The sequence below is a fragment of the Choloepus didactylus genome, chromosome 9, assembly GCF_015220235.1.
Source record: "Choloepus didactylus isolate mChoDid1 chromosome 9, mChoDid1.pri, whole genome shotgun sequence".
Taxonomy (NCBI): Eukaryota; Metazoa; Chordata; class Mammalia; order Pilosa; family Megalonychidae; genus Choloepus; species Choloepus didactylus.
Window position 1 is genome coordinate 64,324,483 of NC_051315.1, and position 26,069 is coordinate 64,350,551.

At 36.1% G+C, this 26,069-nt stretch overlaps 1 protein-coding gene across 1 annotated transcript in view; it reads right to left on the minus strand.

Annotated features, from left to right (window-relative positions):
• Nucleotides 1–26,069, minus strand: part of CHN1 (chimerin 1) — a 223,361-nt gene that overhangs the window by 128,302 nt on the left and 68,990 nt on the right. Inside the window, exons 3-4 of the mRNA XM_037849301.1 lie at nt 20,870–20,908; nt 15,139–15,194 (exon numbers count right to left, since the gene is read on the minus strand). Of these exons, the coding sequence (XP_037705229.1) occupies nt 15,139–15,194; nt 20,870–20,908 (95 nt within the window). The remainder of the gene's footprint in view (nt 1–15,138; nt 15,195–20,869; nt 20,909–26,069) is intronic.

A 26,069-nucleotide genomic window follows, 5' to 3' on the forward strand; every position in this document is an offset into this window, starting at 1 on the left:
TTCTCAGTATATACCCGGAAGATCTGAAAGCAGTGTCACGAACAGATATCTGCATGACAATGTTCATAGCAGTATTATTCACAATTGCCAAGAGATGGAAACAACCCAAATGTCCTTCAACAGATGAGTGGATAAATAAAATGTGGTGTATACACACGATGGAATATTATGCGGCTCTAAGAAGGAACAATGTTGTGAAACATGACAACATGGATGAACCTTGAAGACATAATGCTGAGCGAAATAAGCCAGGCACAAAAAGAGAAATATTATATGCTACCACTAATGTGAACATTGAAAAATGTAAAACAAATGGTTTATAATGTAGAATGTAGGGGAACTAGATATAGAGAGCAATTAAGGAAGGGGGACTAATAACCCAATAAAAACAGATAAGCTATTATGGGCAAATTTAATGTTCTGGGAATGCCCAGGAATGACTATGGTCTGTTAATTTCTGATGGGTATGGTAGGAACAAGTTCACAGAAATGTTGCTATATTAGGTTATTTTCTTGGGGTAGAGTAAGAACATGTTGGAAGTAAAGTCGTTATCTTAGGTTAGTTGCCTTTTTCTTACTCCCTTGTTATGGTTTGTTTGAAATGTGTTTTTTTTATTGTATGGTTTTGTTTTTTTTTTTGTCTTTTTTTAATATAGCTGATTAAAAAAAAATAACAATGAAAAAAATATGCAGACCCCCCTTGAGGAGCTGGTGGAAAATGCAGGGGTGTTGGGCTTCCCCACCTCAATGGTTGTTGCTGTGCTCACAGGCATAGGGGACTGGTGGTTTGATGGGCTGAGCCCTCTACCATGGGACTTGGGAAGACTGTTGGTGCAAAGGAGAGGCTAGGCCTCCCTATAACTGTGCCTAAGAGCCTCCTCCCGAATGCCTCTTTTTTGCTCAGATGTGGCCCTCTCTCTCTAGCTAACCCAACTTGGTAGGTGAAATCACTGCCCTCCCCACTACGTGGGATCTGACACCCAGGGGAGTGAATCTCCCTGGCAATGTGGCATATGACTCCCAGGGAGGAATCTGGACCTGGCATTGTGGGATGGAGAACATCTTCTTGACCAAAAGGGGGATGTGAAAGGAAATGAAATAAGCTTCAGTGTCAGATTCCAAAAGGAGCCAAGAGGTCACTCTGGTGGGCAGTCTTACACACAATATAGAAAACCCTTTTTAGGTTCTAATGAATTGGAATAACTAGCAGTAAATACCTGAAACTATCAAACTACAACCCAGAACCCATGAATCTTGAAGACAATTGTAAAAAAATTCAGTTTATGAGGGGTGACAATGTGACTGGGAAAGACATATGGACCACACTCCCCTTTGTCTAGTTTATGGATGGATGAGTAGAAAAATGGGGGAAGGAAAAAAAAAAAGGCACCCAGTGTTCTTTTTTACTTTAATTGTTCTTTTTTCACTTTAATTTTTATTCTTATTATTTGTGTGTGTGTGGTAATGAAAATGTCAAAAATTAATTTTGGTGATGAATGCACAACTACATAACGGTACTGTAAACAACTGAAGGTATGCTTTGTTTTGTATGACTGCATGGTATGTGAATGTATCGCAATAAAAATGAATAAAAAAATGATTACAGTCAATTTCCTATTGCGATAACCAGATCTGAAGAGAAACTTTTAAAATAGGTACTCTCAAATTACATACCGAAAATATATACCTAACTGGTATTTAGAATGCAATGTAATGTATAATTTTCTCTCCATTTCTCATCACATTAACAGCCCTAAGTTGGGTTATGGTGCATTTGTTCAATCTTAGTCTACTTTTCCCATCTATCCTAGAAAAACACAACTACAATTTTTACAATAACAGGTTTTTGTGCTAAAAAATGCTGCCCAGCTCCCGATAACACCAACCCCAAAATTGAGTCACAGAGAGTAAAGATTTGGTTTTATGTGTTAAAAATCATAACTACATTCCAAGGTTGGCTGCTAGAAAAAAGAATGTGTCTATTTTAAGACTATATTTAAGGACAGTCAATTACCAAACTGGTTCTATTTACATCATATTACCATACATCAACTGAAAATATGGCACTTGTTTGGTATCTCTAACTAAATATATATATTGTGTACCTAAGTAATTTATACCTGTCTAGTCTGTCTCTCTATACATACATACTTGCATACACACATATATACACATTTACTTGAAGTCAATCAGATGCTTGATATAAAACAAACAAAACCATTTTTATGCATAATTGAAAATTACATTTTTGATCATACCATTTATCACTGAATAAATTATATATTTATACATATCCATAATGGCACAGAATCGTATACACAAAGATATGTACCATTACCTTAGGGATGATAAGGGATCTCTGAAAATAATTTTGACTATGTAAGACTTTCACTGTATGTGCTATGCATTAGTTTCTTGGCTGCTAAAACAAATACCACACAATGGGTTAGCGTAACAACAGGAATTTATTGGCTCAATTTATTACCTCATGGTTTCAGTGGCTAGAAGGCTTGCTTCCCCCTGGAGTTGCTATCTTCTGCTGGCTGGCAAACTCTGGGGTTCCTTGGCTCCTCTATCACATGGCAATGCACAGTAGCACCTTCTTTCTCTTCCAGATTCTGTTGACATCCAGCTTCTGGCTGTTTCTTGTGGGTTTCTCGATAAGGCCTACCGTAATACGATTAAGACCCATCCTGATTCACATGAGCCTTACTTTATCTGAAGTAACCTCATCAAAAGGTCCTATTTACAGTGGTTTCAGAATCACAAGAATGAATTAATAATATGTTTTTCTGGTATACATAGTAACTCCAAGTCACTTCAGGCTAAATTCAGAACTGACCCCATCATAAGATACAACTCCTCATGTAACAGCACTACTGAGAAACATTTCCATAGCTGAAATGGTGGAACTGTAACCCATAACATTCTTTGAAATCTTCTTTCTACTTGTTAAATTATACTTTGAAAGTTATCATTTTTATGTATATGTTGTATTTCACAATAAAAAAAAAAGTTTAAAAAAAAAGGAATCATTTCCATAGCTTTTAAGTCTTCACTTGGTTTCTAAAGCATATCTAAAATACTTAGTTGTGGAACTGGTTATCTTCATCCTCTAAAGAGAATTACTTATATTTAAATATCAAAATGTCCCTTATTAATAACCTTCAATAAAAAATACTGCCACAGTGGCAACTGGCAAGATTTTCTGAATTCAGAAAAAATTCATTAGTTACAATTTTAAATTCTGCCAAATTATGTTACTTCTTACTATTAGATGTTTTGTTGAACAGCGTTCTGACTCTAATAACTTATAGTTTAACAGTTGAATAATTCAGGCTTAAAATAAGGTATTAAAATAAAATCATCATCTTAATACTGCTAACCAAAATTCAGCTGAGGAATATCAGAACATGGAATTCATCACCAGATCTACGAGCTTAGACCCACAAAAGAAAAGTCACACAAATGGCTAGTCACTAAATGTATATTCTCTTTTGGCTTGGCATAATTTCTCAGCCCCCAAATCTACAATCTGTGATACAATGCTACAGTTAGAAGAAAAGTAGATGGGAAGGTGCATACACTAATGAAGGGGTCAGTTTTCCCTTCCCTAAGACTGTAGTAGGGAAAGACAAAAGTCATGGATCCATTTTCAAAATTATAATTAACACCCATAAAAAATTAATAGCTATTCCTTAAAAGAACTAAAAACTCATCTATTTTATTAACTGCTGTCTTTTCCTCATCACATTTCAGTGGTAATTAAATCCTGTTGCCTTTTTCTCCTCAAAACATTTACTTAATGTCCCAAAGAGAATTTCTCAGTTAAACATTTGAGGTACAACTAGTCCTTCAGTGCATCTTTATCCTTAGTTTCGCTCCCAAAAGCCTTAGTTCTTCTAAACCAAACACATAACATTCCATCAAGACTGAAGATTAAAATTTTCTTTCTCCAAGAAGTTTTTTAGGTTAGCTCCACTCCACTCTAATTAATACTTTAATTAATACTTTACATGCATTTCAAATGTATAGCCAAGTTATTTGATTGCTAATGGGAATTTAACTGGATTGATATTGCTCAAAATAAGTACAATAGGAAGTATTAGTGACTGCTAATTCACTAAGTCATTGCTAATACCTATTTTATGCATGCATATTTAATCTTTATTAAATAGTTCAACCAAGTAACTAATAGATTATTGGTTTTGAATGATGTGTGAAGATGGTTTACAAGGTGCAAGGAGAGCCAGTTCACAGAATCCTTCCACACACTGAGCATCATTCCTTGCCCACAAATTTAACCATCAGCTATGACTGTCAATTTCTTGTGAAAGAAAATTCAACCAGAGGAAAACCAATGAAAAGATTCCTCAATTTAAGTATGAAAATGTCAACCATACCATTGGCTCTTCTGGTTTCCCAATGATTATATACCTGCCTTTAACCAACATTATAGAATATAAGCAGTTCAGTCCTTCAGGGGACAGCAATCCAGCCAATCACTTCACAAAACTTAATTAAGAGAAATTATTTTAAGGGACTCCAAGAGTCACCCGTTCTTCTAGTATTCTATATTATATCCTTGCAATAAGGTGGATCACCAGAAGGCTATAGACTTGGACTACATCCTTAAAAACTAGCTTTGTTGATTTGTTGCCTCAATGTTATACAAACTGCTATAAGAAACAATCATAAATCCACTTTTGCATGGGCTGTGAAACTACTGTTGGTTACTGTTATAACATCAATAAATGTGCCCCCTATAACAGCCTACCTGAATTATACTTTTAAAGAATTTTGTTTAGGAAAAAACTGGATCTGATTTAGCCTTTCTGATTCTTAAGATTTATGTACTTTATTATGTCTGTTTTTGTGTGGTCACCTCAAATTCTTTTGGAGAACGGCAGAGTATAGCTATTTCTCAATAAAGTTAATTGCGCTACTGATACTTCAGGCCTTTACAGAGAACTATTCCTAACATCTCACTTTCAAAAAAGTTTAAAAAGTTGTGTCTCTCCCCTTTTCAGCATTAACAAGTTAGGGTGATCACTGCCTGGACACCCCTGAATCGAGAAAGTGATTTATAAACAAGAGGAAGGGATAGCAACAGACAAGTTAAGATTTAACAAAGGATTACGAATACTGAATCTTTATATAATTTTTTTTTTAAGATGCTAGAGTATTAGATGCTAGGGTATTAGAAAAGCTAGAAGGAAATAACTAAAAAGGTGGAACTGTAACCCACAACATTCTTTGAAATTTGCTCTATAGCTACTGGTTAAATTGTACTTTGAAAGTTATCAACTTTCTGTATATATCTTATATTTCACAATAAGAAGAGAAACTGTGGAACTGTAACCCATAACATTCTTTGAAATTGCCTATATAACTACTTGTTAAAATGTACTTTCAAAATTATCTCCTTTCTACCTATATATGTTATATTTTACAATAAGGAAATAACTGAAATTTTGGAACTATAACCCACAACATTCTTTGAAATTTGCTAACTACTTGTTAAATCATACTTGAAAAGTTATCACTGTTATGTATATATGTTAAATTTCATGATAAAAAATGAATTAAAAAAAAAGTTGGGAGGAGCTAAGATGGCGGCATAGAGAGGCGTGGAAGACTGTTAGTCCCCCTCCCTGGAACAACTGTAGTCCCTTAAAATAATTTCTCTTAATTTAGTTTTGTGAAGTGATTGACTGAATTGCTGTCCCCTGAAGGACTGAACTGCTTATATTCTATAATGTTGGTTAAAGGGGAGACAAACATGACTGTCCACTCACCATCCATCAACCTCAATTGGGAGAAATGCCCAAGATTGAAGCATAAAATCTGTAAGTAAAAACTGCGGACCCGCACTGAGAGCTGAGAGCCGAGAGCCCCTCCCTCATGGAAGCCTCGGGTGCTAGAGAGCAGCACTCTCCAAACAAGCTAGTGCACCTCAGCCCAGATCCAACGGGGGTTTTAATGTTAACTGCTCAATACAGACAGCAAATCCTCAACAAGCAGACAAAGGCTTTTGGTGACAAATGACCTTGGGAGAGTCGGGGGACATATCTGTCTCAGGACGGGGAGCCCAGAGGATCAGGTGCTATCTCTGGCTGACAGGTGAACCTGGGAGCTTTTCTTTCCCTTTCTCTCTCTGTGAAGAAAACCTCATCCATTTTCAGCCTGCAGCGTTTTGCAGTAAAGACAGCCTCAGCCATTTTAAAATCAAAACACTTTGATCACCAGAGTCAGAGAAACAAAGAACTTATTGATATGCAAATGACCTCTCTGGAGGGGGCATAGCTTCCCAAGAGGAAAGGGAGGGGCCCAGGTCTACTGCCCGCCTTTCCGGAACCAGACCCCAAAGCCTGGGGGAGGAGAGCCACAGGTCACACCCTCTTACACCAGCCAGTGACAGGCTGACAGGTGCACCTGCCAGGCAGAAAAGCACAGGTGTATCAATCCTCTAAGAAAAACCATCAGGGAAACCAGATACTGAATATTTCCTCCTTCTGGGACCTGAGCCTGTTCTCATCTGGGAAAACCTGATTGGGGTGGCCTAGGAGGTCAGATGCCTAGACAACAGAAAACTACAACCTACACTAAGAAAAACGAAGCTATGGCCCAGTCAAAGGAACAAACATACACTTCAACTGAAATACAGGAATTTAAACAACTAATGCTAAATCAATTCAAAAAGTTGAGAGAATATTCCGCAAAAGAGATAGAGGCTGTAAAGAAAACACTGGGCATACATAACGCAGAAATCGAAAGTTCAAAAAAACAACTAGTAGAATCTATGGAAATGAAAGGCACAACACAAGAGATGAAAGACACAACGGAAACATACAAAAGCAGATCTCAAGAGGCAGAAGAAAACACTCAAGAACTGGAGAATAAAACACCTGAAAGCCTACACACAAAGGAGCAGATGGAGAAAAGAATGAAAAAATATGAGCAAAGTCTTCAGAAACTTAAGGATGAAACAAAGTACAAGAATCTACGTATCATTGGTGTCCCAGAAGGAGAAGAGAAGGGAAAAGGGGCAGAGGCAATAATAGAGGAAATAATCAATGAAAATTCCCCATCTCTTATGAAAGACATAAAATTACAGATCCAAGAAGCGCAGCATACTCCAAACAGAATAGATCTGAATAGGCCTACACCAGGACATTTAATAATCAGATTATCAAATGTCAAAGACAAGGAGACAATCCTGAAAGCAGCAAGAGAAAAGCGATCCATCACATACAAAGGAAGCTTAATAAGACTATGTGTGGATTTCTCAGCAGTAACCATGGAGGCAAGAAGGAAGTGATGTGATATACGTAAGATACTGAAAGAGAAAAACTGCCAACCAAGAATCCTATATCCAGCAAAGCTGTCCTTCAAATATGAGGGAGAGCTCAAAATATTTTCTGACAAACAGACAATGAGAGACTTTGTGAACAAGACGCCCACCCTACAGGAAATACTAAAGGGAGCACTACAGAGTGATAGGAGAAGACAGGAGTGCGTGGTTTGGAACACAATTTTGGGAGATGGTAGCACAGCAATGTAAGTACACTGAACAAAGATAACTATGAATACAGTTGAGAGAGGAAGCTTGGGAGCATGTGAGACACCAGAAGAAAGGAGGAAAGATAAAGAATGGGACTGTGTAACTTGATGAAAACTAGAGTATTCAACAATTGTGACAAAATGTACAAATATGTTCTTTTACGAGGGAGAACAACAAATGTCAACCTTGCAAGGTGTTAAAAACGGGGAGGCGTTGGGGGAGGGATGCAATCAACATAAACTAGAGACTGTAACTAACAGAATCATTGTATTATGCTTCCTTTAATGTAACAAAGGCGATATACCAAGGTAAATGCAGATAAGAGGAAGGGGATAGGGGAGGCATGTTAGACACTTGACATTGGTGGTGTTGTCTGACTCTTCATTCTACTTTGATTTAAGGTTAGTTTTCCTTTTGCTACTTCCTAGCTGTCATTTTTTTTTCTCTTTCTTTTGCCTCTCTACCTTCTTCGACTCTCCCTCCTGCCTTGTGGAAGAAACACAGATGCCCTTATATAGATAGCGGTGAAGGTAGTGAACACATAAATATGTGACCATACAGAGAACCATCAGCTGTTTACTTAGGATGGAATGTATGGTGTGTGAACAAAACCATCTTAAAAAAAAAATGGGTTGATGACAAAACCTCAAGGCAATATACTGAGTGAAATATGCCAGACACATAAGGACAAATATTGCAGGGTCTCACTGATAAGAACTAATTATAATATGTAAACTCACGAAATACAAGGTACCAAAATATAGGACGAGGCTTAAGAATGGGGAGCGGTTGCTTAGTATGAGCAGAATGCTCAACTAGGATGAACTTAAATGTTTGGAAATGAACAGAGGTGTCGGTAGCAAGATGTGAGAATAACTAACAGTGCCAAATGGTGGGTGAATGTGGTGGAAAGGGGAAGCTCAGAGTCATATATGTCACCAGAAGCAAAGTTGGAGGTCAAAAGATGGGAAAGTATAAAACTGAATCCTATGGTGGGCAGTGTCCATGATTAACTGTAGAAATACTAGAAAACTCTTCCATGAACCAGAACAAATGTATGACAATACAACTAGAAGTTAATAATAGAGGGGCATATAGGGAAGAAATATATACCTATTGCAAACTATATACTACAGTTAGTAGTATTTCAACATTCTTTCATAAACAGTAACAAATGTACTATACCAACACTATAAGTCAATAATTGAGGGGGGTTGGTTAGGGATACGGGAGGATTCGAGTTTCCTTTTCTTTTCTTTTCTTTTTCTTTTTCTTTTTTCATCTTTCACTTTATTTCTTGTCTGGAGTAATGAAAAGGTTCTAAAAACTGAACAAAAATTAAGTGCAGTGATGGATGCATAGCTGTATGAGGGTACCAGGGGCAACAGATTGTACGGTATCTGAACAACCCCAATAAAAATTAAAAAAAAAGTATATTGTGAAGGTAAGGCAAAAGACATGAAATTTTGAAACAAATAAAACATGCCAAACACACAGACACACAAAGTTGTGCCTGATCAGAACATAAAACAAAATGGAAAATTTTATTAAACAGCATTTTTTATTCCCACTACATGTAATATTATTTTACTAGCCTTGATCATGGCACAATAGCAAGGAAAAACAATCATCAAGCAAAACATACTTATCCCTATGTATGTATATGCAAAGTGGACATCCACATATATAAACCACAACTGGACATTTAAAAGATCATCACATAAAAGCTCTGTCTTATTTTGTAAACTGGTTCTCTGGGACTAAGTATAGACTTTCAATGTTTTTTTAAACCAGGTGTCACAATGACAAAATCCATTCCAACATTTTTTCTTTTTTTAATAGTATATCATCTAAGAAAACTACTATGACTCCATAGTATCTAATAGATAGTCCATATTCAAATTTTTCCAATTGTCCCCCAAATTTATATCCAAGACCCAATCAAGGTGCAAGCATTGCACTTGGTTCCCATGTCTCTTTAGTCTCCATTAATTTAAAATAGTCCTCTTGAGACCAGTAAACATTTTATTCATTCAATGGTTTTAATATTCAATGGTTTCAACACTCAATGCTGATACCTGCCTGAATCAATTCTTAGTACAAATTAGTGATTTCCTAATTTTATCATTCTTTCTACATTTTAATTGCCAAATGAAAAGAAGAGCTTTACATTTTCCCCCTTCCTCTTTTCTCCTCTTTGTTTTGGGATGGAATTTTTGTTTGTGTGGGCAGTTTTTTTTTTGTTTTTTTTTTAGTATCATTATGGACTTACAAATTTTTTTTTCATTCAATGTGTTATCATTATTGTTTTTATGCTTCAAATTGTTCCACATTTTGCCAGTGGGAATCCTTCAAGTGGGCTCTTGTATCTTTAGACATGTCCCCATCAGTTTGTGAGCCTTTCTTGCTTTCCAACACAATAGTATTTGGAAACCAAACTCTAGGACTGAATATACTCATTCTTATTGGGGCATCACTGCTTCTAAATCCTTTCTGTGGACAGAGAGAGAAAATAATTTTTTTTTTTAAATATAGGAGTTCATTCTGATACCTCCAATTCAAATTCAATACCATACACAGTGTACTTCCCAATTTTCTCCCATTCCATATTTATGTCTCCTGAGAACTCTGGTTCCCCAAATCCAATATATTTATTCATTTGCTCTATCCTATAATATACGCAAAATAATTTCAGAATTACTACACAAGGACCACTATCAACAACAAATCCACAAAATACAGTTAAGATTTCTTTTGCAGACATTTTTTATCCTTAGAATATTTCCCTCTAAGTTTGTACAAACAGAATAGTATGTTTAAAGTTACTTAATAATGTACAGTTATCAAATCAGTGTAGTACTGGCATAAGGATAATCATATAGACCAATTAATAGAATTGAGAGTCCAGAAATAAACCCATACATCTATGGCCAGTTGATTTTCAGCAATAGTGCCAAGTCAATTCAATGAGGAAAGAATAGGCTCTGCAACAAATGGAACAAGAAAAACTGATTATCCACATACAAAAAATGAAGATGAACTCCTACCTCACACCATATACAAAAATTAATTCCAAATGGATTAATGAGCTAAATATAAGACCAAAAACCATAAAACTTTAGAAGAAAACATAGGAGAAAATATTCATGACCTTGGATTTGGCAATGGGTTCTTAGATATGACACCAAAAGCACAGGCAACAAAAGAAACAATAGGTAAACTGGACTTCATCCAAATTGAAAACTTTTGTACACCCAAGGACATTATCAAGAAAGTAAAAGACAACCTACAGAATGGGAGAAAATATTTGGAAACCACATATCTGATAAGTGTTTAATATACAGAATATACAAAGAACTCTTGTACTCGATAACAGACAGACAACTCAGTTTAAAAATGGACAAAGTACTTGAATACACATTTCTCCGAAGAAGGTATGTAAATGGCCAGTAAGCAAATATGAAAATACTCAACATCATTAGTCACTAGGGAAATGAAAGTCAAAACCACAATGAGATACCACTTCACACCCAGTAAGATGGCTATTATTTAAAAAATGGAAAACAACAAATCTTGGTGAGGACGTGGAGAAACTAGAACCCTTGTACACTGTTGGTGGGAATGTAACTATAGAATTACTGATGACTCAACAATTATACTCCTAGATATATACACCCAAAAGAAGTGACAACAGGAACTCAAATAGATACTTGTACACCAATGTTCATAGCAGCATTATTCACAAGAGCTAAAAAGTGGTATCACTGATAGATGAATGGATAAACTAAATGTAGTATATACATACAATGGGATATTATTCAGTAGTAAGCAGGAATGAAGTTCTGATACATTCTACAACATGGATGAACCTTGAAAACATTATTCTAAGTGAAATAAGACAGACACAAAAGGACAAATATTGTATGATTCCACTTTTAAGAAATATCTAGAATAAGCAAATTCATGGAGACAGAAAGTAAATTAGAGGTTACCAGGGGCCAGGGAGAGGGGATAATAGGGAGTTATTCCTTAACAGATACAGAGTTTCTGTTTGGGGTGATGAAAATGTTTTGACAATAGATGGTGGTTAACAATATTGTGATTATAATTAGTACCACTGAACTGTACACTTAAAAATGGTTAAAGTAGGAAATTTTGTGATATGTATATATATGTGTGTGTGTGTGTGTATATATATATACATATATATATATTTCCCTAATAAAAAACATTTTTTAAAGTCACTTAATTTTTTGACAATTATGTTATAAATTTGTTGGATTCATTTGTCTCTTTTGCATTAAATTTTAGGGTTTAAGTCATTTTTATTTAATTTTATTTTTTAATATGTAGAACATTTAACTAGGTTAAAAGTCACAACTAATAAAAAGGTATCATCAGAGAACTCTCATTCCCATCCCTAATTCCCTCCATACTGTTCCCCAACAACTATTTCTACTGGACTCTGGTTTAATCCTTCCTCTATTTCTCTTATTCTCTTATGCAAAAATAGACTACATTTTGTTTTGTTTTTTTCTTATTTTCCTTTCTTTTTTACTAAAAAGGGCCCATACTTACTAAATATACATTTTGTATCTGAACAAATTCCATATTGGCTCACAGAGATCTTCCTCATCCAATTAATTCAACTGAATCTCAAGCTAGTAAATATTAGATTGAGTAAATCATTCTCCTATGGATATTTAGGTTATTTCCAATACTATCCTACTACAACTAATGCTACAGTAAAAAACTTTGAGCATATGTTATTCCATATTCGTACAAGTAAATCATCAGGGTAAATTCTTAGAACTTGGATTGGTATGTCCAAGGGTTAACAGAGATACAGTTTTTTTAGACAATTCCAAGTTTACATAAAGTACCATTTCATATTCCCATCAGCAATGTATGTGAGTTTCTGTTTCCTCACAGGTTTGCCAAGTAAATGTGTTCTTAAGCTTATGAACTTTTGCCAGTTGGAAAGGTGAAAATGATCTCTCAGTGTATTTTAATGTTCATATCTTACTATTAATGAAGTTGAGCATCTTTTCATATGTTATCATTTGTCCAACCTTTTTTGGTGAACTATCTACATCTTTGGCTCAATTTTTAAAAATCATGATTTAAATATTTTCTTCCAATGGAAAAATTAATTCAGTGATGCTACAATGATGTCTTCAAACCATTTTAAAAAATAAAGAATAAAACATAAAAAATTGAACCAGTTACTAAATATACAAATATAAAAATGGTTTTGCATGTGGGAAAGCAAATGAATGTCAGTCATGTAGAAATTTGAAAAGGGGATGGTATTCAGGAAAAAACATAATCAAAGCAAACTGGAGTCTATAGTCAACAGTAACATTGTAGTATACCTCCATTAAATGTAACAAAGGCAATATGCCAATGCTGAATGTATATGAGAGGGGGATATAGGGGAGGAATATGGGATTTTTGCTAGCAGTGTTATTTGCTGTCCTTACTAGTATATTGTATTGTATGACATGTTATTTTTCTTTTTATCATTTTCTTCTTATTGCTAAAAAAAAAATTTTTTTTCTTGTAGTAATCAGTATGCTCAAGTGCTGATTGTGGTGATAAATGTACAACTTTATGATGATACCATGAACAACTGATTGTACACTGTGGATAAATGTATGGTATGAGAATATAACTCTATAAAATTGTAGGAAAATATATATATAGGAGTAAAAGTGTTGGAGAAAACATGGTGAGAGGGATGATGCCTCACCAATATGGACTAACTACAATGTGTAAACTCAGAATTGAATCTTAGAACATAGCCTAACGTGGACATGATAATTGTAATAGTCCCTAAATTGTAAGCTCTTACAGCAGTTAACTCTATCCCTGAATTGTAATGCCTATCTCTAAACTTTGAGATGCTGATCCCCTAGTGTATAACCTGATTGGTCTCTGGAACAATGCATATCTCTGAGACACCTGAAACTCAGAGCTAGAGCTCGGCAGATATGAATGTCAGTATTAGTGCATACAGCCACTGTTAAAAAAAAAAAAAAAAAAAAAAAAAGCTGAAAAAGAGCCCAGACTTCAATTAGTGATATGAATGAAGCAGGTCTGGTTAAGAGCAGAGCAAGCCAGGCCAAAGGGTAAAGGTTGAAACTGATTGTGTTTTAAAACTTCAACTTCCATATGAGACCAAGGGAATAGATATCTACTTGGTATAGGATCTATATTTTCTAAACAGTACAACTCTACAGTCGATTTGTTCAAACACCACAATTGCATGGAACTTTGAATAGGAAGTGAGATACGGTAGGTTAGTATAGGTTGGAGTGAAATAGTGACACATCCCAGAGTAATTTGGGCAGATAATAAAAAATATATTGACAGCCTCCCCCTCCCCAGCCCAGAGGATCTGGGGGAAGGTGTGGATGTGTTGGACATCCTCACCTGGACTGGTGTTGATGTTGTCACAAACATTGGGACTGGTGGTTTGATGTGCTGAGCCCTCAAGCATGGGACTTGCCCTTATGAAGCTCATTACCACAAAGGAGAGTCTAAACTTGCATGTAATGGTACCTAAGAGTCTCCCCCTGAGTACCTCTTTGTTGCTCAGATGTGGCCCTCTCTCTCTCTAACTGAGCCATCTCGACAGGTGAACTCGCTGCCCTCCCCTCTACATGGGACCCGACTCCCAGGGCTGTAAATCTCCCTGGCAATGCAGAATAGGACTCCCGGGGATGAATGTGGACCCGGCATCGTGGGACTGAGAATATCTTCTTGACTAAAAGGGTGATGCAAAATGAGACGAAATGGTTTCAGTGGCTGAGAGATTTCAAATGGAGTCGAGAGGTCACTCTGGTGGACATTCTTATGCACTATATAGATGACACCTCTTAGGTTTTAATGTATTGGAATAGCTAGAAGTAAATACCTGAAACTACCAAACTCCAACCCAGCAGTCTGGACTCCTGAAGACATTTATATAACAATGTAGATTACAAGGGGTGACAGTATGATTGTGAAGACCTTGTGGATCACACCCCCTTTAGTGTATGGATGAGTAGAAAAATGGGGATAAAAACTAAAGGACAAATGGGGTGGGATGGGGGGATGATTTGGGTGTTCTTTTTTCACTTTTATTTTTTATTCTTGTTCTGGTTCTTTCTGATGTAAGGAAAATGTTCAGAGATAGATTGTGGTGATGAACGCATAACTATGTTATCATATTGTGGACGGTGGATTGTATACCATGGATGATTGTATGGTGTGTGAATGTATTTCAATAAAACTGAATTTAATAATAAAAAAAAAATTGAACCAGTGATGGAAAAGCAATGTAAGAATTAACTGAAAAGAATACTAAAATCACTTAAAACTATGGTTATATTTTATACTGTGTTCCAAAGGTAAGTGGCAGTTATGCCAAGTGAGAAGAATTTTAAGAAAAAACACATTGAAGTTACAATTTTATAATGCCAACAGCATAAATGGTTATTTTCACAAATTATCAAGCCACTGAGGAAGGTCAAAATTTGGGAAACACTTGATTCAGAGACATTTCATTGTAGCAGTTTCATTATACCCACCTCACAAGTACAAGTAATCCTCCGAGGATGAGGGGCTTCCTGTTGTAGCTGATATACTACAAGAAGGCAGAAAGTAAAAGACGTCAGTTTCTTTTATGTAGAACTTCCTAATATAGTAGGAATCACCAACTGGTTGCTTTTTATGATCACAAGAAAACTTTAGTACAGTGTTATTTGTAATTAAATTACAATTTGTTATGAACAAAACAGAGAAAGTAAACCAAACTAAATTTAGGGAAAGCCCAGGAGCAAGCACAAATAAAAAAATCATAATCCACACAAGTGTCTTTTTACCTTATAACAAATCACTGCTGGATATCTGCCTGCGTTCTACAATATTCTGGTCATTGATTTTCCCCAATTCTTTATGGATGTACTACATAGAGCATATTGCTGATGTAAACCAATAAAGGTTATATATTTTTAAAGCACATTACTAAATGTCAAACTTGAAACCAAAATTAGGATTTATAGGATAGAAATAACAGACACACTCTTTTTCTCCCCGATTTATATTACAAATATCTATCTCTCTAGATCACCCCTGAAATAAAAATTTCTGAGCCGAAAGTTACCACTATCTATTCAATGGTGCAAATGCAGCAAACGTAGGCAAATGCAGCAAAAGACCAAATTCAAGTACTAAAATAACTTGCCAGTGGAGTAGATAATTTTCAGATTATTTAAAAATGCATCAGTGAAGATTAAACCAATACTATTACCTCTTTCTAGCCTCATTTCAGGCTTTTTGATTTAGAGTGAAGAATAAACAGATGTGTGGTTGTCAGAGAAAGTGTGCTTAGGTATGTCTAAGTTTATCTCTTGGTGAGAATTTTTTTCTATTTTTGCATATATAATCACATATACTCTAACTGAATTTAAGTTAATGCTGTAGTTAAATACTTAGACATCTGCCAACATAACATCAAACTACCCAGACATCTGGGATCTTCAAGTAACTGAATGATTCAGATTTCAACTCGATATCACTATGCAGTCTCTACCTCTAACACAGTCAATCATATTTATTATTAGACCATATATAGGTTAGAATATATACATATGTGTATATATACATGCACACATATGCAATGTGACATACATTGTGGTTAAGAGTTTGAACTCTGGAACCAGATCACCTGTGGTTTAAAAATCAGGGCTCTGCCACTAACACTGTATAAGTTATTGTGCCTCGGTTTTCTTTCTTTGTAAGATGAGGATAATGGTTTTTACTTCCTGGATTATTTTAAGCATTAAATAATTTAATGTACGTAAAAGACAAAGTAGTCTCTGCCACATAGTAAGTACTCAATATCTAAGATGAGCTGTTATTATATGCGGGTAATTGATACTAATACATAAAATTATTTATAACAAAACTTGTTTAATAGGATGCATCTTTAGTTCATCACCAAAATATAAAAGGTACTGACAAGATACAGCTTTCCTGTTTAAAAATTAAAAAACAAACAAAGCACTCTCAGATTTCTGATGTTTGAAATTCTGCTGATAGAAACGTATTCCTTTGCCTTTTTCTCCTGGTTGCAAATATCCCTAATAGAGGTGATGCATTAAAATAGCTAAGATACAGATATTTCACTGAAAGTTAGTTTATCAAAAACATTTATGTGAATATATTTTTATAGACTAAAGAGAAGATATGTAGGGAGTAATTCCGAGATGCGAAAGGGAAGAAAGAGAGCACTGAAACCAAATTTGTCTGGTCTTAAGAGTGAGAGTTCATGTGCATTCCCCAAAAACCTTTGTAAATCTCTATCCTCCTTAATGCAAGTCAAAACATGATCCGTAAGAAAGGAGGATTCTTCAGTTCTTTTTCTCTATATTGGTAACTAACTATACTGCGATGGTCTGGAACCAAACCCACAGTATCTCCAAGGTATGCCTGGATTAGATGTGAAAATTCAGTTCAAAATTCTGCTTTCATCAGTAATTCTCAAAAGATTAGTTGTTTTCCTTTTTCAACATAAAAAGTGCTCTGAAAAGTACTATCACCTATGAAAACTGAATGGCAGTCAAGGACATTAAAAGTTCACAGAGAAATTAAATGTTGATTTTATTTAATGCATAAATATAGCAGTATCTAATTATCATCAATAATGCTTTTACCTATTCACTAAGCAAACATCAAGATAAGCCAGTATGAAAAAAAGGGGTGGTAATATCTTCGTGTGAGAACTGGGTCGCATTTCACCCTCTGTTTTAATCAGAGTTTCAAAGGTTATAATTTTGTCTCGTGGAGAGAAGTTTTTTAGACAACACCTCTCAACTGGCTACAAATAGTTAGTATTATCTTTAAGAAACAATATAGTAAGGTGGGGGCTTCGGATACTGAATATTATAAATGTAGATTCAGAAAACACCCATCAAAAGGATCATTTTAAAAGTACACACAGTAGTAAAGTCTAATTAATTCAGACCCTTTTCCCTCAATATAGAATTTTTCATAATTTGAATCAGAACTCAGATGAAATTTAAATGACACTATCATTAAATGATTTGCTAAAAATAAATGACTAAATTCAAGATAAAGGATATATAAAGCATTTAAAATTTTTTCAATCACCTTAAAAGCACCAATGCTTATATACTCATTAATGAAATCTCAGTATTTAGAGATGATACATTGCTAATCTATTTCAGAAATCACAAATGGGCAGCTTGAGGTCAAAACAGGCTTTCCTGTCTGTTTTGTTTGCTCGCTTTAAAATTTGAATTTGTTTTTAACATTTAAAAATTAAGATATTTAACAACAATAAAAACAAAAGCAAATTCAGCTTTGAATCCAAAGATCTGACAACAATGGACCCAGAGTCTTACTTGGCAACAATTAAGTGGAGCTAATTATGATCTACTCCCTAAAAAAGGGCATCCATGCTCCACTTTCTTCAGTCCCCTCCTGGCTCGCCTGTCCTATTTATTACACATACAACTCCTGGTTCATTTCAAAAGATATATATCAAAAGGTAATAAAACTATTCTTGCTTTAAAAGAGTCCTCAATTTCAACTTCCTGCTAATTCTATTTCCCTATTGGTTTTGTATTTGTAAAGTTTCAGAATTATGTTTTTACAAGTTCATTTGAACTAAAACTGGAAATCACAACAGAGGCATGGATAAAATAAGTTTCTTACAGAAACACAGAACAAGCTGTTCAGACTCCACCATGCCAATAATAGAAAACAAAACAACCTAACCTGTTGCACCTTTTGACATTAAAATTAAATTGCTCCCCTTAGTTTTATAGATGTAATACCAAAAAAAAAAAAAAAAAGTGAGCAAGCAGAACATTTTGAATGGCTTTCACTGCTTGTACTTCCTTACATGGACCAACATTACCTGCTTTAAAAAAGTAAATTCTCCGTCTACTTGGATTTTATTACTATTTGGGGAAATTTTTCTTTAATAACAGAAATTTAAATCGCACCACAGAGAAGACGGTGAATGCATTATCTTTGTTAGTCCCAAAGACGGTTAGAATTTACTGTCAATTATCAACTCTAAACTAGACACAGGTCTGGCCTCAGGATTAAACAAAGTGGTCATAACTCAATTATTCAGGGTATTTAGCAGGGCCGACTAACCCAGATATTTAAAATTCCAGTCTCTATTGATGAGATAAGGAAATAAGGGTGTCACATGCTTTTTAGTCTTTAAAATTTTTCCCAAATGCAGAGTCCCCTGGACAGATGAACTTCTTAAGGTACTATTAATAAACACCTTATAGGAGATTATTTATAGCTAGCTGAATAGAAAACTATAAAGTCAGCCTAAATTGCATTTTTTTCTAGGATCAAAATTTTGACAAATATATTTAATAATCTACATGATTATCATAGCAATGATTTGTTAGAATGCATTTTTTAAAATGTTTTCTTAGTTAAAATTTGCATTTATTCAAATGCTTAGAAAATTAAAATCTTAATTTTATAAGAAAAATTCACATGGCCAATAAAAACTAAAAATGGACCTTTCCACTTGGTCTTAACACAGTCTAATCACAATATTCTCTTGAATTGGAGCCTTTTTCATTTGATGGGCAGGAGATTAAAAAGTTGATTTTAATAATTTCTTCCCTGTTTCTAATATTAAAATGATGGTGGGGAGCCAAGGAATTGAAGTAATTAAGACGGACTAGCAAACTCAGAAACACAATTGCCACCAAAAACAGAAATACGCCATTTTTAAAAACAAATAATAGCCATTGCAAGACATTTGAAGGTACAAAAAAGACAAACTGCATATATTACATTTCTAATCAATGTTCTTCCATGGGGAAAAATCACCACCATGATTCAGTAACAGTCTGAGTTTTCATAAATGCTCTTACATAAAGATGTGCAGTGCATCAATCAAAGCAAAAGGGACAAAGTAAAACTGAAAAACAGTAAATATGGAGAATTTAAGAGAGGCTTCCAACCAATGAGATTATGTGACAAAATCTTTAGGAAGTAAAGAATATTGGCCATTTTTAGACATTCTTAGAACCATACTCTCCATAACAAAAAGGCACCAACAAAGGAAAAAAATTCTACAGCAATATTTCTAGAGTCTCTTCATATTGTACTTACTATAATTAGCCTGATGCGTCAACCTATTAAAATAAAACTATCTTTTGTTCTGGAAACATAAAACCAATGGACATCTGAATTACTTCTCCTTCCATCAGTGAATTTCACCAACTTACAAACATCAAAATTTAAAATAACGCTCAACATTTACAAAGATGCTAATAATCTAGTCTTTAGGTTGCTTTTTTGAACTTTACAGGAATTTTTAAAAACTCCTTTGATTATATGAACCACATTCTATTTTTTTAAAATTTGAAATATCTTCTACTTGATGAGATTTGTTCTCCAGGAAAGAAGGAAGGGAAAATAAAAGACTAAGAACGTTGACTCTTCTGCAGGATTTTATTCTAATGCAAAGTTTAAAGAGTGACATAAAAATCAAATGACACTTGTATGTTTTGGGAAAACAATTCTTAAAAAAAAACACTTTTCTTTTACTTCATCTTATCAACATGTATTTATTCCTTTTTCACAGAAAGAATCAAGACCTGAAAATAATTAGGTTGCTTGAATTTTTTTTTTTCTAAAAGAGACCGGGTCTCGTTGAATGTCTCGGGCTGAACTGCAGGCATTACTCACAGGCGCGGTCCCATTGCCTCCCAGCACTGGGAGTTTGACCTGCTCGGGGTCTGGCCTGGGCAGGGTCGCAGCCTCTGTATACAACCTGGTGCCCCTGGGCTCCCCCAGGAACCCCATGTTGGTGCCACGCCAGGTGCGGACGTCTGCTTCACACAGCACAGTCTTGAACCCTTAAGCACCCATGATCCACCGGCCTCAGCCTCCCAGAAAGCTGAGATTCCAGGCGCCCACCATCAAGCACGGCTGCTTGAATGTTTAATTAGCTTCTCCTTGCATCAGTTTTATCAGCCATTTTCAACATGTGGTGTCAAGATCTATTATATGGAATTCCATGCAAGCACAGGTGGGTGAGATGCATTCCAGATACGCAAACTATATATAGACGTTGTGGAAACACCCGTTTCAACAAAGTTACTTCTCTTTTGCCATGCCCAATTAATTTTCAATAACAGGTACAAAATGGAATGAATCTTGTTTTAGCCCTTTATATCTAGTGTTCCTAATATTTTTATGTAACTTATAAAGCACTATAACCCACCCAATTAAAATTATTAGTATACTTACAGTAAGATTTCCAAACAGGAGGTCTATATTCATCTGTATCTGAAAAAATAAACATCAAATTAATACTACTGAATATTTTATCATTTAGAAGATTTATTAGTCTCAGTCTCTCCTTTCTTGGGGTACAGTTTTACAAGAAAGCCACTTGTGTTTATTCAACTGCTTCACACAGAAAAACATCAAGGTAATTTTTGCTGTTGGCTCTTATTCTGACAGTCACCGAGGTCATAGTCAATAAAGTCTTTGTTTCTCTAGGCTGAATTCTGTGCTTTAGTTCACTGAAAGCTCCCTGAAGTCATTGGACTTCTTTTTCAATCACGTTGACCAGATAATGATTTTAATCCCCAGCAACGTGAGTATTACTATACTCTCCCCATTACATTCGGGAATGAACAGTGTAACTGGAGAGAAGAGAAGCAAGGTACAGACCTTAGTTCCCATACATCCTAGACATAAAACCCAGGAAATGAGAAACACTTCAATGGAAGAGAGTGTATTCAGGGAAGTACACAGAGCATGAGGTGAACATCTGCTTTTCAAGTCCATTTCTCCATGATCTGCTTGAATGAAGATGCAGGCAACAGGGTGAAGAGGAAGCGGAAAGAGATAAAAATACAAATGCATGAGGGAGATGGGGGAATTAGAAAAAAGAGAGGGGATAGTGTGATCTGAATTTTCATCAGGAAAGCATTGTTGAAGAATAACTGTCAGCCAAAAGCTCAGTGTAGCCAAACCAGCAGACCCAGCTTTGTGGTATGGGAGGTATGGCCAGCCTTATTACCTGGCTCTGCTGGCCTCCAAAGTGAACCCACAGGAATTTGATTCTAAAAACCTTGGTCTCTAAGGAGGCAAGAAAATTCCTGAAAGTTCATTGAAAAGGCTGAATCTAGCATACGTAGTTCAAGTAAAAATGGTCACAGACTCAAACATTCAAGCTAATCTTTAAATTACAATCTCACATTTCATTTATGTTTTCACATAAACCACATAAATTGAATCAGAGTGCTACAGTAAGACCATCAATTATGGGCATAAGAATGTAAAAGTGAAAGTCTCAGCTGATGTAGAAATTGCTTGGTCCCAAAGAGAGGTGTTCAGGTATGTTTGCTTATTGAATGAGTAAAATATTATGTGAATAAATGAAGTATGCATGAATGAATGCAGCAAATATATGAATGAGTAATTATCCAGGAAAACAGCCAGTTCAGGTGAACTCACCTACTGATGATATAAAGTTAGGATAAAACAGGACCTTAATGCAGTGATTTATCGATACATACATATTTGCTTAGCTAGGGTACACGTGTGTGTGTGTTTTGGTGGTTAATTATATTGAGGTTTGTGTTAATTAAATTATAATTAATTCAGTGATTTTTTTTCAATACTAGTAAAATTTTGCCTGTAAACATTCAAGTCACTTTATGGACTTCACTGAGGACATTTGAATGCTGCCATACTGTCATTCAACCCTAAGGAGTGTGATATGTAGTCAATTCAGGATTTAATAGGAGAGTATAAATTCACTCTCTCAGGGCTCATCTAAATTTCCATGTGTGTCTCAACCTCTGTCTGGCTCCAACCAGTATGAACTCCTAATCTCAAGGGCACCATGTGAAAGACAGCCCATGTGGAGCCAGGAAAGAGGAGAGTGGCCAACTGGGCAAGAAACCTGAATGGTTCAGAAAAACAGGACTCAACTTCTTGATATGCAAAATTAGTTACCCGAGTGAGGGAGACCAATATCCTAGGATCCAAGGGTCTTCTGGAAAGCAAGAAACATGACCCCAATCTTTGGTTCCTGAGATTCAAAGTTAAGGAGATCTGTCATAGAAGAACTCATACCCCAAACCAAGTCCCATTGGTCAAAAACAACAGACACTGAAGAACGATTAAATTGAAACCATTGATTTAGGTGCACAAAAAGGGCTATGGGTTTACTAAGGAGGGCAAATTCTGGCACAGTAAGAGGCTGATGCTGAAGTGTCTCTCATGTCAGTCTCCTTAGCATGCTATATTGTTTAGTATATGTCAGTATAACTAAAAAAAGCTGCAATCCTGACTTCCAACCGGGGTCACTGCTGTGACATGGGCCATAGTCTGACCAGAAATGGTATCCCAGCAGCAGTTGGACAAGCAGCTATTAATAAACAGCTCAGGGAAGACGATGGAGTAGGGAGTTCTGGGACTCAGTCCTTCCACCAAAATGGCTGTTGAACAGGCAGGAACTGTCTGAAACAACTGTTCTGGAGTTCTGGCAGCCAGAGGAACACTGTACAGCATTCAGGGAAGAGCAGGAGGAAGAGACTGATGAACTATTGTGGAGAACAGTGAGTTGCTCTTTCTGCACGGCAGTGCCCATCCTCCACTCTGGGGGCAGGCGCCTTGGGGTCCAGTCCCAGGATGGCTCACTGGAGACAGAAAGGGATATAAAATCCTTTTTCCCCAGAACAAGGGTAGGCACATCTGATCACTGGGTCCTGGCTCTGAGCTACTGTTTTAACTCACCCTGGATAAAGGCAGCAGCAGCCATTGTTTCATTGCCACTCCCAACAGGGGAGGACACAATGGAGATTTAAAGACTTAGTGCTCTCTCAGGGCTGTGGGGAAAGTTAGCTAAAGGGGTGCATTTGCTAGGCAGGCCAGGAAAGTACAGCTTTGAAGGCCTTCAAACAGGCTTTTGGTATACTTCCTGATTCCCTCCCCAGGACACAGGGGAGCCAGTCTGTGTCTCCCTTGTGGGACCCTGGCCCTGTTTTGGCTAGGAAATACTGACTTGGGAAAGTCCTCTCCGGGGTGGCCCTGTTTCCAGAATTAGACCTCCAGGCAAAAACAACTAGAGACAACTAAGGGAGTGAAAAAAACTAAAGAAGCAAAACAAAAACAAACAAAACAGATCAAGATGCATGGAGAAGGAAAAAAGGAAAGAAAACTTTCTCCTGGAAGTGAAATAATTACATGCAAAAAATGCAATCTTAAAAACTGTACTGCATATCCAGTGCAAGAAGCAGATGAAGAAGATCTGAAAAACAACTAATCAGTCAAACACAGGCTATTCTAAAGATCTAAGAATAACTTGACCCAAACATCAAAGAAGAGCTTTAACAAAGTCAATCAAGAAAAAAAAAAAACCTAGGCAAGAGAGAGAAACTGACCTTCAGAGTAAACTCTTCAAGATAATCAAATGCATAGACATCAGCAACAAATTACAAGCCATATACCAAGGAACAGGAAGCTATGACTCAGTGAAAGGAAGAAATTAAAACTTCAGAGGAAACACAGAATTTGAAAAATCTAATAAAAGTTGTTCAAACAAATCTAAATTCAAGGAGATGAAGGAAAATATGGATGAAAAGATAAAGAATATTAAGAAGACAATGTGCAAGCATAAAGAAGAATTTGAGAGTATAAAAAGAAACATAACAGAAATTATGGAAATGAAAGGCATAATACAAGAGATTAAAAGTACACTAGAGGCATACAAGGGCAGATAACTGGCAAAAGAAAGAAACAGTGAACTAGAAGACAAGACAATCGAAATCATACAGACAGAAGAACAGATAGAGAAAAGAATGGAAAATATTGAGCAGGGACTCAGGGAGCTGAATGAGAGAATTAAGTGCACAAACATACATGCCATGGGTGTCCTAGAAGGAGAAAAGGGAAAGGGGGAATAAAAAATACTTGAGGAAATAATGGCCCAAAATTTCGCAACTCTTATGAAAGACATACATGTCCAAGAAACGCAATGTACTGCAAACTGAATAAATCTTAATAGGCCTACTCCAAGACACACATGAATCAGATTATCAAATGCCAATGATAAAGAGAAATTCTAAAGGCAACAAGAGAAAAGTGATTTGTCACATACAAAGGCTGTGCCATAAGACTAAGTGTCTATTTCTCATCAGAAACCATGGAGGCAAGAAGGCAGTGGCATGATATATTTATGGTACTGAGAGAGAAAAACTACCAGCCAAAAAGTCTTTATCCAGCAAAACTGTACTTCAGAAATGAGGAATAGTTTAAAATATTCACAGATAAACAGAAACTGAAAGAGTCTGTCAACAAGAGATCTGCCCTACAAGAAATACTAAAGGGAGTTCTGCAGGCTGAAAGGATAAGCAGGAGAGAGTGGCTTGAGGTAGTGTTAAGAAATGATTATCAGCAAGTGTAACTAAAAGGGTAAAAAGAGAGACCCAAAAAAGGATATGACATGTAAAAACTGAGGATAAAATCACTGATGCAAGTACAGCCTTGTGCTGGTTTGGATGTTTTATGTCCCCCCAAACACCATTATCTTTATGCAGTCTTCTGTGGGCAGGAAACGTATTGGTGTTGATTGGGTTGGAGACTTTTGATTGGATGTTTCCGTGGAGATGTGATCACTCAACTGTGGGTGAGATCTTTCACCAGATAATTTCCATGGAGGTGTGGCCCCACCCATTCAGCATGGGCCTTGATTAGTTTACTGGAGCACTATATAAGTTCAGACAGAAGGAGCGAGCTTGCTACAGCCAAGAGGGACACTTTGAAGAATGCACAGAAGCTGAGAGAGGAACTGCAGTTTACAGAGACATCTTGGAGATGGTCTTTGAAAGCAGACTTGCTCTGGAGAAGCTAAGAAAGGACAAATACCCCAAAAGCAACTGAGAAAGACACTTTGGAGAGAAGCTGAAGCCTATAGAGGAACGTCCTGGGAGAAAGCCATTTTGAAACCAAAACTCTGGAGCAGACACCAGCCACATGCCTTCCCAGCTAACAGAGGTTTTCCGGACACCATTGGCCATCCTCCAGTGAAGGTACCCGATTGTTGATGCATTACCCTGTAGACTTTATGACCTTAAGATTGTAACTGTGTAACCAAATAAACCCCCTTTTATTAAAGCCAATCCATTTTTGGTATTTTGCACCCTGGCAGCATTAGCAAACTAGAACAGGCCTCTTCATTAGTAACACTGAATGTTAATGGATTAAATGCCCCAATCAAAAGACACAAATTGGCAAAATGGATAGAAAAGCATGATTCAACTATATGCTGTTTTAAAAAGACTCATTTTAGACCCAAAGACACATATAGGTTGAAAGTGAAAGACTAGAGAAAGATATTCCATGCAAATAGTAACCAAAAAAGAGCTGGGGAAGCTATACTAATATCAGGCAAAACAGACTTTAAATGCAAAACTGTTGTAAGAGACAAAGA